Source organism: Salvelinus namaycush, chromosome 25 (assembly GCF_016432855.1).
Source record: "Salvelinus namaycush isolate Seneca chromosome 25, SaNama_1.0, whole genome shotgun sequence".
NCBI lineage: Eukaryota > Metazoa > Chordata > Actinopteri > Salmoniformes > Salmonidae > Salvelinus > Salvelinus namaycush.
Window position 1 is genome coordinate 13,972,378 of NC_052331.1, and position 16,165 is coordinate 13,988,542.

General features: G+C 46.0%; 1 protein-coding gene across 1 annotated transcript in view; it reads right to left on the bottom strand.

Moving 5' to 3' along the window:
- Positions 1 to 16,165, bottom strand: part of LOC120020277 (arf-GAP with GTPase, ANK repeat and PH domain-containing protein 3-like) — a 241,098-nt gene that overhangs the window by 107,656 nt on the left and 117,277 nt on the right. Inside the window, exons 3-6 of the mRNA XM_038963827.1 lie at positions 12,643 to 12,730; positions 7,613 to 7,698; positions 2,110 to 2,251; positions 123 to 257 (exon numbers count right to left, since the gene is read on the bottom strand). Of these exons, the coding sequence (XP_038819755.1) occupies positions 123 to 257; positions 2,110 to 2,251; positions 7,613 to 7,698; positions 12,643 to 12,730 (451 nt within the window). The remainder of the gene's footprint in view (positions 1 to 122; positions 258 to 2,109; positions 2,252 to 7,612; positions 7,699 to 12,642; positions 12,731 to 16,165) is intronic.

Below are 16,165 nucleotides of genomic sequence, written 5' to 3' on the forward strand. Positions count from 1 at the left end.
TCAGTTGGTCAACTGACTAGGTATCCCCCTTTCCCTTTCCCTTTCTAGTCCCAGCCCAGCCCAAGGAGATTCATTAGTTAATAGGCTAGCTACATTATGTCCCCAATGCCCCCAGCCCTTACCATCTTGGAAGACTCTCTCCACATTGAGGCCGTAGGTGGAGCAAGTCTCGTAGTAGGTGGAACGCTTCAGGTCGTTGGACAGCTTCCTGGCCCGTGAGTCATCGATCACTCTGGGGTTGGCAGCACTGATGGCATCTGGGGAAGGACAAAAAGGACCAACAAGAATGTAATATTGTTCTGAGAACATGCAATTTGGGGGATTATGTACGGTGCATTCAAAAAGTATTCAGACCCCTTGACTTTTTCCACATTTTGTTACGTTACAGCCTTATTCTAAAATTGATTAAATCGTTTTCCCCCTCTCATCAATCAACACACAATATCCCATAATGACAAAGTAAAAGCATGTTTTTAGAAATTTTAGCAAATGTATTAAAAAATAAAAAAGTATTCAGACCCTTTACTCAGTACTTTGTTGAAGCACCTTTGGCAGTAATTACAGCCTTAAGTCTTCTTGGGTATGACGCTACAAGCTTAGCACACCTGTATTTGGGGAGTTTCTCCATTCTTCTCTGCAGATCCTCTCAAGCTCTGTCAGGTTGGATGGGGAGCGTTGCGGTACAGCTATTTTCAGGTCTCTCCAGAGATGTTAGATCAGGTTCAAGTCCGAGCCACTCAAGGACATTCAGAGACTTGTCCCGAAGCCTGTGTTGTCTTGGCTGTGTGCTTAGGGTCCTTGTCCTGTTGGAAGGTGAACCTTCGCCCCAGTCTGAGGTCCTGAGTGCTCTGGGGCAGGTTTTCATCAAGTATCTCTGTACTTTGCTCCGTTCATCTTTTCCTCAATTCTGACTAGTCCTCCAGTCCCTGCCACTGAAAAACATCCCCACAACATGATGCTGCCACCACCATGGTTCACCTGGATGGTGCCAGGTTTCCTGCAAATGTGACGCTTGGCATTCAGACCAAAGAGTTCAATCTTGGTTTCATCAGACCAGAGAATCTTGTTTCTCATGGTCTTTCTCATGGTCTGGAAGTCCTTTAGGTGCCTTTTGGCAAATTCCAAGTGGGCTGTCATGTGCCTTTTACTGAGAAGTGGTTTCTGTCTGGCCACTCTATCATAAAGACCTGATTGGTGGAGTGCTACAGTGCCTTCCTTCTGGAAGGTTCTCCCATCTCCACAGAGGAACTCTGGAGCTCTGTCAGAGTGGCCATCGGGTTCTTGGTCACCTCCCTGACCAAGGCCCTTCTGCCCCGATTGCTCACTTTGGCCGGGCGGCCAGCTCTAGGAAGAGTCTTGGTGGTTGCAAACTTCTTCCATTTAAGAATAATGGAGGCCACTGTGTTCTTGGGGCCCTTCAATGCTGCCAAAATGTTTTGGTACCCTTCCCCAGATCTGTGCCTCGACACAATCCTGTCTCTGAGCTATACGGACAATTCCTGGTTTTTGCTCTGACATGCACTGTCAACCTTATATAGATAGGTGTGTGCCATTCCAAATGATTTCCAATCTAAATGAATTTACCACAGGTGAACTCCAATCAAGTTGTAGAAACATCTCAAGGATGATCAATAGAAACAGGATGCATCTGAGCTTAATTTCGAGCCTCATTGGAAAGGGACTGAATACTTACGTAAATAAGGTATTTCTGTTTTTTCTCAAAACCTGTTTTCGCTTTGTCATTTTTGGGTATTGTGTGTAGATTGATGAGGAAAATTTTTATTTTAATCAATTTTAGAATACGGCTGTAACGTAACAAAATGTGGAAAAAGTCAAGGGGTCTGAATACTTTCAGAACGGACTGTATGTGAAAATCCACACTAAAGTCTCAAGTCTATGCTAAAACTAAGGCCTGGAGTTCTTCCTGGTCAGGGCACAAAAGTCAAAACTCCCAGCCTACTTACATCTTCACGTCTATTTATGTCAGCTGTATGGTAACAACTGGCTACCTCCAACCCACAAACTACCACTATGGGGTGAAGCTAACAATCCAAACAATATCCATACCTTAAGGGACTTGCTAGTTAAATCAAAGTTCAATATAAATACCTTGCGTCCCGACCAGGACCATGGGGACCTCTGCTGTGTTCCTGTAGCTGGACAGACGCAGGAAGTAGTTGTAGACTGTCTGGAAACTGATCTCATCCTCCAGACTGAAGACAAACACCACAGCGTCTACCCACGCTGCAAACTGCAGGGGACACACAGACAGAACACAGGCTTGATAGGATAAAAAAAACACCAACATACTGAATGTGTGTGTTTGGGTGGGTGGATGGGTGGCACTGTCTGGATCTGGGAGGACCTGAGTGTGTGGCCAAGAGGTATCGGGTAACCGGATCGGCTTCACTTGTGTATAAGATGTTGCATTTATTTATTTTTGATGTAAAAGAGAGAACCAGCTTGTGAGAATAGAAGAGATAATGACGTTTTTCACACTAAAATAAATCCCTATTGAGCTGTTCACATAAAAATTAATTTCAATCAATTGATCATGGTGAACCAGAACCACCTGAAACATAATTACATTATGAATCCCCTGATTGTTTTTTAAATTAAATAACCACAGCAATTTAATGTCAACGTAATGAACAAGTGAAGCTTAATGAATAAAGTTCACCTTTGTAACAGCTTTGAAATATGCATTACTCTTTCCGACTCAATATTATTATTATTATTATTATTACTAGCATGCCAACAGTGGAGGTTGCCGAGCGGCTCATAATAACGGCAGGAATGCAGCAAATGGAATGGCATCAAACACTTGAAAACCGTGTGTTCGATTAATTTGATACCATTCCACTGATTCCGCTCCAGTCATTACCACAAGCCCGTTCTCCCCAATTAAGGTGCCACCAACCTCCTGTGCATGAAAAACAATTCCCTTTTTATATTTTTATGGGAGTGGCTTCAGTTCCATATTTGTGCAGGAGAGGGCAGTGTAGCAACATCATTGTAATGACAGGGCCTGTGTTATTGTAATGCCTGTGTCGCCAGTTACTAGTGGGAATATCAATGAAATGTAAAATATGGCTATTACAACCCAGTGTCCCATGTTATCGGAAGATGGAACCTGTTTTCCCCTGCACCATTCCACAAACCTAATCTCCTAGTGCATCACCAGGGAGAGAAGAAAGGAAGATGTTTCCCTTGGGCAGCAGAATAAAGTAATCATAATCACAACTGCTTCTGAGAAAGTGGTTAAGGAGGAGAGAGAGCCCAAGCACTAACAGTGTATCAACCTTCGCCTGTCCCTCCCTCCATTTAGTCATTCAGCAGCGTTCATATCTGTGGAATTAATCAGACCTGGGTTTAAATACTACTTGAAATAATGTCAAATACTGTATCTGTGCTTGATTGAGCTTACCAGTTGCAATGGAACCAATAGAATAGTCACAAAAGAACAAACCCTACCCACCTGGCACTTCAGGCAGGTAAACACCATAAAAACACTAAAAACTCCATAAAGCAAACACTAAACGTATTTTGGAAGATTTCAAAAAGTATTTGAACCCAGGTCTAGAATGGATGGGGAGATCAAGCTTTCGGTTTAGAGTCACAGCTTCAGCTAAGCCTCCAGTAAGTGGGAACGTAATGAAGGCCTTTAATTATGCTGCGCTAATTACACCCAGCTAGGAACGGAGCTACAGTCATTTCCATTCCCATCTCTGGGACTAGGAGCAACATTAGCATAATGCTAGCATAACTCTACCTGTGAGCCAACCTTGCTAAGCCAGGGAGAGGGCAGGTATCAATGACTGTTTCATCATCACAAATCCCCAATGGAGGGGTTGGAGTGGCAGGATGCTTTCACTCCAAGGCCTCTCCAGCGAGATTCCAAAAAATAGGAAAATGAGGCCTCCAGAGAGAGACAGATATGAAATGGCTCAGCCAAGAGCATCACCACACCATGTTTTCCCTAGTTACTGAATGAGTACCTGGCATAGAGGCACATTCGCTAGTCCTATCAGACATTGTGATTTGTATCATATGAAGATCAAAAGCTAGAGTCTGGTAAGCATATTTATTTTAGAAATGTTTAGCTTCGTATTTCTTTGGTTTGGTAATGCCAACCTAGCCTCGCGAGCCATCCGGATCTCACAAGGTTAAAGCCAATTTATGCTTGATCTGAAAATGTGGTCGGAGGCTCCATATTGAGGGTGTGACGCAATTGCGGAACCTCCAGAGACATGCAGAGGCCAAAATGATCTCCTTACCGCATCGTGCACCTACCAAATGTAGTAAAAATGCAGAGGGCTCCATATAGCTCCGCATTGACATAATTGGTTGACGGTAGGCAGTGGCGGTTCTAGCTTGTATGGCTCCCTGGGCGAACCCCCCATTCAGCGCCCCCGAGGCAAAACAAAAAGAAGTACCAATCTGCACTAACTGTCATTGTTATTATAACATTTGGAACAACACAAATAAATAAGCATAACATTTGAATTTATATCAATAAAACTATATACAAAAATAAGACTCATAAACATCAAAAAGAAGTAACAAAGACAAACAAGTGTGTTTTTTTATTTAACCAGGTAAGTTGACTGAGAACATGTTCTCATTTACAGCAACAACCTGGGGAATAGTTACAGGGGATGAATGAGCAAGTTGTAAACTGGGGATGATTAGGTGACCGTGATGGTTTGAGGGCCAGATTGGGAATTTAGCCAGGACACCGGGGTTAACACCCCTATGATAAGTGTTATTGGATCTTTAATGACCTCAGAGAGTCAGGACACCCGTTTAACGTCCCATCCGAAAGACAGCACCCTATACACAGGGCAGTGTCCCCAATCACTGCCCTGGGGTATTGGGATATTTTTTAGACCAGAGGAAAGAGTGCCTCCTACTGGCCCTCTAACACCACTTCCAGCAGCATCTGGTCTCCCATCCAGCGACTGACCAGAACCAACCCTGCTTAGCTTCAGAAGAAGGCCAGCAGTGGTATGCATGGTGGTATGCTGCTGGTGTTGATTTGGCACTCGAGCATCAATACATTACCCATCCCCCAACACTGTCAACCAAGAATCAAGACTAAACCAATTCACCTTGGTGGTGTGCAGACTGGTTTTATATTACTCTTAACAATTTCGCACAAACCAGAAGAAAATTCAACAATATGTCTGTGAAACTATATATTCACAGTATTATGAATGAATTGTGGTTTATTTGGTAGCATTTCGTAGTGTGACTGATTTGACTAATTGTATTAGTACTGTACAAAGTTAGAGGTGCGCTATTTGATAGATTCCCCCGCTCCCCCTACCTTGGGCTTCCAATGGGGTGATCTGAGGTCAACCTACCCCCGTCCCCCTCCCCATCTCGTACTTCTGAGTGGGAGACCTTCCCAGGCAGTAGCCTGCCTAGCTCACAAACTAGAATCAGGGCGCCAACTCCGACAAGGTTAATTGACCCACAGTCCCACACGGTGACATGATATCCTTGACGTGACGTGCAAATGAGCGATAGAAAAATCGAATGAGCAAATGTCACCATTCCCCTCAAAAAATGTGTGCGGGCGCCCCGTGCGGCTGCCCATGTCGCCTATACCTAAATCCGCCACTGACGATAGGTGAGGGCCGGAGGTCCAGTATAAACACAAACTCACTTCCTTGACAACTTCCTTCACAACAGCTCTGCGCTGCTACGCGAAGCGCAAGAAGTATGAATGCCCTGACTTCTGCTGAGGCCGTACCGCCAATAAATGCTGCATGGCCAATGCAGACGTCATACTGACCGTGCAGTGCATTTCACATAAATAATTTACTGTAGGGCAGCAGTCATCAGTCTGGTAAAACGAGGCTACCGCCAACATGTTCTACTCAAGGGTAAGTGTTCCGGTCAGGAAGCATGGTTTCGACTGCTCCTACAGTCTTGCTTCGGTAATGCAGTTTAACTGATGCCTGGCCCAGAAAGACAAATTCCATAGATGTCCACAACGAGAAAAATCCTAATAAGACACTTTAGTCATCACCTTTGTGCACAAAACATCCATTGAATTATTCAAATAATTGTAACTCACAGCCGAAGATATTAGCATTTTATTTTCATCTATTGTCTGCCTTGTTTTTGGATGACGTGATGACGTCGTCGTTGCTCCCTGTGCACACTGAGTGCTGGGGCGCATTGTGTTGTTGGTCGGTGTAAACCGGACGCAACCCGGATATAGACAGTCCAAGAAGGATATAGACAGTCCATGAATCGGCGTATACGAACGCGAGTAGATTACCTTGAAAACAACAGTCGGACATCTTGGACGCAGTCTCCAGGACTTTATACCTCAGTGGTTCTGCTCACCAGTGCTGTGAACTGGCTCCTCCTCCTAGTAGGTGAGTTTCCACCTTTAAATGCCCAGGTGGCTCGCCTCTCATTAGGTTATTTGGTTTATCTCGTTTAAGGGGTGGGGTGTTTCCAAAAGTTGATTGTAATCATGTTTGAGCATATTTCGTCTCTGTTTTCAATAACGTGTAAAGTATTGACCATTGTTCTGAAAATGTGTGTTAGTGTTGCTTGAGAATGTAACCTACCTTTTTAAAGGGTTGGTGCTATTCGGGATCCATGGGACGTCCCAACTCTGAAGTTACCCGATTGAAGTTGAAATTTTAAATGATTAAGGTAAGGCTTCACGTTAGGTAAGGGTTATGGTTGGGGTAGGAGTTAAGGATGTCCCAAGGATCCCAGGTAGCACTAACTCTTTTAAAATGTGTGACTGGTTTATGCCAGATTACTGCTCTCCTCATCCATGAGAGCTATTGGGCGTGTTCCTCTGCCCAGGCGTTGCTGACGCATGCCAGATCTTACAAGGCCTGGATAGATATTTTAAGTATCAGCTAACCACATCATATGTTATTGCAATCTGGTTCCCGATGGCACAGTCAATGATGCAACCATTGTTCGATGCATGCAACGTTTGAGCAGGGGAATGCGACCATTGTGTTAGTGAGTTAACATGTTGTTACAGAGCCCTGACAATTTATACTCAAATGTGTGCGTTTATGGGCATTTTGCTCTGTTTTTACGGTGCATTTGCCTTTGTACTCCTGTTGAGTTATTGCAGTATTGGCCAATTAAGTTCAGTGTTTTTCAACTAAGTATTTTTGCCAATTCCTTGTCATTATCTGTATATTTTGTGTATAAACACTCCTACTGGATCTAGTCTTCCCTCCATCACCTGCACTGTAAATACCACCTATTTTCTTCCTTGAATTAATGACTCCAGCTCAGCTCTTGATGCTCCACACCAACTAGGCTGCTGAGTCCTCTATCTTAACAAGAGTGTGTGTCTGTTCTGTCTTGTCTTTCCACTATAAAATGGCTTTAAGCTAGGTTTAATTGTTGGTAAGTTCTCAGGGCACAATGACTTGGTAAAAAGCAGTATGAAGCACTGCTGAGAATGGGAGAGCTGTGCAGCATTGAAATTAACCCCCCAACAGAGAAGTGTTTACTAGTTCCTGTCTGGTTGTTGTGGAGGAGATCTTGCAGACGTTAAGTGGCATTAATTGGCTGTGCTGAGGCATGCAGGATCAGAAAGCAAGCTGTGCGTACGTACCTGCAGCTCCGGGGGGCCTCCCTCGTCTCTGATCAGCAGCAGGTAGCTCTGTCCATCAACCACCATCTCCTTCTTGAACCGACCACCTGAGGAAGAGGAGAGAAATGTCAGGGTGACTTATTTGGTGGTGTATTGCCTAGAATCATGCTTCGGCAGTATTAATACAACCAATGTGGACTGATCTACTTTACCCTGCCTTTTGAAGGGGTTGGCAAAATGAAGGTAGAGCGCTAAACTCAGGCCCAAAGTGGTGTAAAGCACTTGCTACTCTACTCATTGTCACTGAAAACGTGTCTGGTTTCGCTACAGCTAAATCACCACAATGCAATTTTAATTCCAATATTCTTCACCAACACACACCAGTGGACCTAAGCATGAGTCAGATTTAGAACTTCTTTCCATTCTGATAAGGTTTTGATGATGGTCCATCCTGCATGTGATTGTGAATATGCTGCGGTTTGATTTGGCCAAGGCTGTCTCCAAAAAAAAAATCAGAAGCTGGGGAAAGAAAACTGGTCTCTAAAGTCAGTTATGATGAAGGGAAATGGCCATTTAGCATGTTTAACGCACACAGCTACTGAGAGAACATTCTCCACTACACCGTCACAGAGCACTGCCACAAGCCATAGACCCAGCCCAAACCCCCCCACCCCAAATTCACTACACAACCACCAGCTAGCCTAGAGATCCATCTCCATCAGTGATACAGAACTCCATTAAATATAAGATAGCGTGCTAGTGTGTTAGCCAGCACAGCAGGCAGTAAGGAAGGGATACGGCACGTACACTAGAATGGACGTACCCTGGAGCCTGCGATGGAGAGAGGGAAGGAGGGGATGGAAGATAATAGGAGAAGAAAAGAGAGAAATCTAAAGTTGGTGTAGTTCATGGCCACAAGATAGTGGAGACTAGAGAAGCTCTACAGTAGAATGGTAGCTACTATAGTCAGCCTTGACTTTTTACCCCTCATCTCTTTGAACGCATCTTCGTATTCCTTGCCTCTGGCAAGGCTGGCTGCAGATAAAATACAGACCGATGGGAATACCTCGCACTAAATTGGATTTTGCATAACATTGGAATAGTTTGAGATCCTGCAGAGATTTCAAATATTAAAGTGAGAAAGTTGGGGAGCTAGGCAAAATAAAACCTTGCTTTTTCAAACACAGAAAATCTGCTTCAAGCCATCTCAAACAATATTGAATAATGTACGACTGCATGAAAGGAGTAAGAGTGGGCATATTAACGTATATCAAAAAAACTACAGACACAAAATAAATATCTACCGCTGCGGCAACACCCGATATTTAATAATCAGCCGTGTTATCTGAACTCTCTAACTGACACTTTGATGTGCAGATCCCACCTCTGCAAAAGAGCAAGCGAGGACACAGCGACTGGCTCTGCCTGCAGTCTTCAAGGGATAGGTAGGCAGTGTTCTAGCTAGCGCCAACATGCAATACAGATCCACTTGAGCCACACTTGCTACCCATTAATTCCACTTTAGCCCAAATGGGGAAGGGGGATTCTCCCAGACATCAGTTGAGTTGTGTAAGAGCCAAAGTGAGAGACTCAAGGAAGCCAAGCCAGCTTTCCTCCACTGAAGTAACAGAGCTCTGAGATTGGAGCGCTGATCGGACTGATCAGTCGCCATATGCCAGGAAATTCCCATTTAGAGGAAATGTCAGAAAAGTGATACTCATAGTAATACCCAGTATAGTCATATCTTATGAGAAAATGGCTGTATCTGGACCAAAGAGTCAGACTTCAGAGGACATTTGAAATTATTCTGGAGGATATAAATGCGAATAGCCCTTGAAAACTGTACAATGACAGTGTTATACCAAATAGCATCTTCTGTTGCCATGGTATAAAATGGATGTGCATTTAAGTAAAGACACATTTAGATTACATAACATCAACATCCTGGCTGTGTCTGTGACTGTTCACCGGCTAGCATAGACAAAAACATATCCTGAGGTCGGAGGAGAAACCATCTGTACTGTGAAACGTCTGTTGAATCTCAGTGCCAAACGAATTAAGCAAAACTACAGTAATTGTACAGCAATAACGAGAGACACTCAATCTGTATTAGGGAGGTAAGCAATTTAATGTGTAATGATTTTGCCTGGACGTGGCTAATGAATAGAGTGTTTATAGCTTTTCTATCAAACTGTTGTCCAACACACACACACGGTCACACACACACGTCACACACACACACGGTCACACACACAGTCACACACACACACAGTCACACACACACGGTCACACACACACACGGACACATACACACACGGACACATACACACACTGTCACACACACACACACACACACACACACACACACACACACACACACACACACGGTCACACACACACACGGTCACACACACACACGGACACATACACACACGGACACATACACACACTGTCACACACACACACACACACACACACACACACACACACACACACGGTCACACACACACACGGTCACATACACACACGGTCACATACACACACTGTCACACACACACACGGACACATACACACACGGACACATACACACACTGTCACACACACACACACACACACACACACACACACACACACACACACACACACACACGGTCACACACACACACGGTCACACACACACACACACACACACACACACACACACAGTTACACACAGTCACACACACACACACACACAGTCACACACAGTCACACACACACACAGTCACACACACACACACACACACAGTCACACACACACAGTCACACACACACAGTCACACACACACAGTCACAGTCACACACACACACACGGACACACACACACACACGGTCACACACACACACGGTCACACACACACACACACACACACACACACACACACACACGGTCACACACACACACACACACACACACGGTCACACACACACACACACACACACACACAGTCACACACAGTCACACACACACACACACACACAGTCACACACACACAGTCACACACACACACACACACACACACACAGTCACACACACACACACACACAGTCACACACCGACACACACACACACACACACACAGTCACACACCGACACACACACACACACACACACACAGTCACACACCGACACACACACACACACACACACACACACACACACACACACACAGTCACACACACACACACAGTCACACACACACACACAGTCACACACACACACACACACACACACACACACACACACACACACACACACACACACACACACACACACACACACACACACACACACACACACAGTCACACACACACACACACACAGTCACACACAGGTTTTGAGATGGTAGCTGAAATTGTGGGCTTGGTGAGCAGGCAGTAGGCATATCCAGCTCTAGAATGGAATGTGGATGCTCAGAGACCTTGACACGGAGCCACAATTCAAACAGAGCCAGTTTCACTGTCGCCATGGCAACACCTCCCTCCCTGTCCCGATACTGCCTTTTTTTCTAGATATCACAGCAACTAGCAACACAGTAGAATAAAACAGCGTAAAGTAGAACTGCTGGGTTAAGGAATGGTACGGACAGAACAGACAACATTAGTACTACTACCAACTCTTCCTAGAAGCGAGGTAGCCTCTTTCAAATCTACAGTTTCTATCTGGGCTAAGCAAGGTGCTAGAAATTAGACTGCCACCTGTTATGGATGGGAGACGGTATGTTGTATCACAGCAACAATGCAGTGATCTGTATAAAATGTTTCCAGAATTACCAAAACCAGCACTCAGGTTTTTGCATTCCAGCATTTTTGTCATTGACTTCTCTAGGCCTAATTAGGTATTGAGGATTTTTGCTTTCCCTTGGTGAAGCAGCATCTTAATGCCAGGAACTCATTATGCGCTTCATGTCTCATCATCCTCAGTTTCCAGTAGTTACATAAAAACAGACATTACAAACCATCCAAACCCCCTCCAAGATTGACATTTGACCCTGGCTTTGCCAACATCTTCACGGGTTCGGACAGCCTTCGCTTCTGATTTCCGCCTGATAATAAAAATGGAGAATTCTTCAGTTTCGATTCTTTGAAGTCATATTGGAAGGTTCGGGAATGGGCTCCAACTGTAGAAATAAATACAACCTTGTCACTGAGCTACGACCTCTCGTTCAGAGCCTCACAGCTCCCGAAACAGAAACGGGTTTATGTTCATGGCAGCAACTATAATCCCCTTTCTCTCTGAAATGAAGGGTTATAGTAGGATTTAGTTTTAAGCCCAGGTCTTAGTTTAACCTTGATGTGTTTGGGAATGATCATTCTAACGCAGCAGCCCTCTCTCTTTCATAGACAATGCTTTGCTCTAGCTGTCATTTGTTTATGCTAACGGGTAAAAAAAAAAAGCCAATTATCTCAGAGTCATCTCTCGCCACATCCTTGGGTTTGAGATAAATCGGACACTGCGTCGACTGATACAAAATAACAACAGAAAACACACCAACACACCTGGCATACCATTAATGATAAGCGAAGATGTCTCTTTTCTCTCCATACACCATGTGGAAAACACTCAAACTAACTGCTAATTATGAATTGAGTTTCTATTTCTTACTGCAAGCATCAAGCCCAGTCCTGTCTTTGTATTTTGTCAGTATCTATCCCCAGCTAGAATAACATCAGCCAAAATGCAGACTGGCTTGCCAATTGATCCTTCCAGGTGGTATTTCAACAGGTTTTGGACAGACAATAATCTGGTAAAACCTTAAATAACTTGATGAATTATTATAAAGATCTCAAATGACATTTACATGTATGATGCAGCAGGGCCAGTAGATGGACTAGATTAGCAAGATATCATCACAGCTATAAGAAGGAACAGACAGCTCTGCCTCAAGTGATCATGTGTTCATGTGTTGACTGACAAGACCGTCTAGTAAAGTTGACAACCTTTTAGTTTTTTTTAACGTGTGATGGTGCTCTCCTCCATTGGGATTTCAGGAGCAGGCTCTGTCTCTTACCTTCAGGGGATTCCTCCTGCACGTACGTGCCTGTCAGGTACCGGTGGACAAGGGCCGATTTCCCGCTCGACAGATTACCCACAATACCCTGCAGAAACAACAAAAACACATGACACCACACTCACATGTAGTTCATTCCAGGACATGTATGTTGTATGGATGGTTACACCTGCAATCATAGCCAGAGCCTCTACAGCTTGACCTATATACAGTACAGATGATGATTGGTGAAACAGCAAGACGGCAAAATACTAGTACTATTAAAAGTCTATTAACACGACTAGTACTAGTAAAATGTTCAGTTGGTGGCGGCAATATGTTGTAGAGATGGTTACACTACTAACCAATGCCAAAGGCCTCAGCCTATGGACTTTCACATGAACAGATGGTGCTTATAGGGTAAAGGTAAGACACCAAGGGGTACTGTATATGTTCAGCTAATGTTTTCCCTACTCCCCCTGGTGGGTGTCTAGGCCAAGGCCCCAGCCCTGACTGCTGGATGCCCCAGGGGAAACCTGACGGAGGGTGGGCTGGGGCCGCTCCCAGGCTGGGGTGGCTGATGATGCCAGGGTGTCTGGGGGAGAACAAAGGCTCCTCCAACATGCCCTCACCCCCCCTCTTCCTTCATCCCCCTCTTCTTTAGATCATTAGTGGGTGGTAAAGTCAGGATTGGTTTAATTACAGCGGACTGTGTGTGTGTGTGTGTGTGTTGGGGGGGATTAAGCTACCTATCCTCTCCCTCATAATACTTATGTTCTTCGTAAGGAGGAAGTTGGCTTTGGAGAGGACATGAAGTAGTAGTCTATCAAGAACGGAAGAATAGACCGAGAGGCGCAGCAGTCTAAGGCACTGCATCTCAGTGTTAGAGGCGTCACTACAGACCCTGGTTCCATCCCGGGCTGTATCACAACCGTCCGTGATCGGGAGCCCCATAGGGCGGCGCACAATTGGCCCAGCGTCGTCAGGGTTAGGGGAGGGTTTGGCCGGGGTAGGCCGTTATTGTAAAATTAGAATGTGTTCTTAACTGACGTACCTAGTTTAATAAAGGTTAAATAAATCAATAAAAATAACAAGCTAGGAGCTACTCATAACCAAAACTAACTACAAAAGGAGCAGGGTTTGTGTTAGAACTGTAAAGCTTTGTAACCTGCTGGGTTGTAGCCCATCATTAATAAGGCTGCTTTATGAGCATAGTTCAGGCAGATGAAAGCAGAGCGGGCACTGTGTGTAAATTCCACTAGAGACTTTTTTTTAAGGATCAGTCTGTGGGTTCATTATCAAAGTCCAGGTTTGAATACAATGTTTTTAATGCAAAGTTTTGGGAAGCCCGTACTACACAGTATCAGCTCATGTCCCCCATGAGTGCAATAGCCTACATGTTGGAACGATAACATTTGTCCATGCTTTTGGGAAACATAACTCATATGAATGAACTACTTCTGTCCAATACTGCCATATGGAACTGTGGAAGCAATTGAAGTTCTGTCCCTTCTCTGACAGCAGTCCTTGTCTTTTTCTTGCAGAGTTCAGCATCAGTTCACTTACCCTCTGAAGTGTGTGGCGCTAATGAACACCTTCTACTATATAAAAGACAATGAGCTCTATCAAATTCTCCCTGTTTAGAAAGCATGTTCTTCATAAAAGTTCCCCCATCTGATTTGTGTCTGATTCCCATAGATCTTTCTGATGTGATGCACGACCCTAACCAATTCATAGAAGTCCAAAATACTGTAACGACCCTGTGTTTATAAGCGCGGAAATCGACTCTGCCGCACGAGCATGCTTTTGCGGCACAGTCGATAGCGCGCCGGACCTCGGGCTAGAAGGTCGAGGGTTCGAGACCTGCTCCCTGCCTGTTTCATTACATTGGTGTCAGAAGTAAAAACGTTGATAAAAGTTTGCCAGCTAGCTAGCTGACTTCTGTGGCTAGCTACCGTAGGTGAGAACGGGGGTTGAAAATGCTTCGAGGGAATCCGAAAGTGAAGGTGGAGGTAGGGGACGATTATGGCCAAGGAGATACGTGTGAATGGACGTCGGAGGTTCTGGCTGAGGAGATCGCCAGGGCGTTGGAGCGCAGAGGCCGCTTGAGGGAGGACGCTAGAGTGATGGCGGCTGAAGCGGGCATGAGCGCCTCGTCGACTGTGTTTCGCGCGGATTCTGGTGGGCGGGCCGAAGTGGTGACGTCGACGCGGCGGGACGAGGAATCTGGGGCTCAGGATGTAAACAAACATGGCGGCGCCCAGTTCCCGGCTGCGTCCGTATCTGTTAAGACCCCGAAGTATTCTGGTAAGGCGGATTGGGAAGCTTTTCATGCTCAGTTTGAACTGTTAGCTCATTTTAGGGGGTGGTCGGATGAAGAAAGGGCACTGCAGTTGGCTTTATGCCTCACGGATGAAGCTCTGGCCTGTTTGATATTGATTAGCCCCGAGGACAGACATGATTATGGCGCTTTAGTGGGAGCACTGAGGAGGCGCTATGGACAGTGTGTACAGCCCGGGCTACTGCGCTCCGAACTGAGTAATAGACGCAGGCAGCCTGGAGAGCCTCTACGGGTGTTAGCTAATGACATTGAGAGCCTCTCTCGGCGGGCATATGCTCACATGCCCCCCTCCGTGCAGAGCGAGCTAGCACGGGACCAGTTCATACAGGCGCTCTCTCCTACGGAGCTGCGCATACAGACCCAGCTGGCTCATCCTGAGTCATTGCAGATAGCCTTGGAGATGGCTTTGGAGAGGGAGCTGGTGTGGGCTGGGACTTCAGCTGGGGCTTTGGTGGGGGTGCAGGGAGACACACCCTCTGTGCGAGCTGGGGGGCAGAGCAGCCCGGAGCCGGAAAAGCCTGCATGGGTGGCTGAAATGACAGAACTCATTCGTGCTGTGTCGCTACAGGCGGCACAAAACACACACCCTGGTCCCAGGGTCTGCTGGGGTTGTGGCCAGCCAGGCCATCTGCGCCGAAATTGCCCCATGTCCCCCAGAGCTCAGGGAAACGGCTCGGGGTCCGCATAGACCGGGTAGTGCGGACCCCTGGCTTTCTATCCCAACCACCATCATCTTCAGGAGGAGCCCACCGGCACAGACGGGGAAGCAAGGCTCCACTTCCCCCAGAAGCAGACGAGAGCAAGCGAATGGAGCCTGTTGTTGTGGTGGGCCGGACCTGTGTTGGGGACTTTTGTCATGTCCCTGTCACTGTGGAGGGTGTGCCCTGCTCCGCCCTGGTGGACACTGGGTCCACAGTAACCCTGGTGAGGCCAGATATTGTGCCAGGTTGGACTCAGTGTGAGCCTACAACTGTGCAGCTCCGCACAGTCACAGGTGAGCTGGCACCCATGAAAGGGAAGGGAATAATGACTCTGACAGTAGGGGGCAGGACTGTGCGTCATCCTGTGTGGGTGGCGGCTGTGCAGGACCCTTGTATCCTGGGGTTGGACTTTCTTAGGAGCACAGGCTGCCAGTTAGACCTAAATAGGGGCACACTGAGCTTCCAGGGAGGGCCGGAAGTCACCATGGCCCCCCCTAATGTC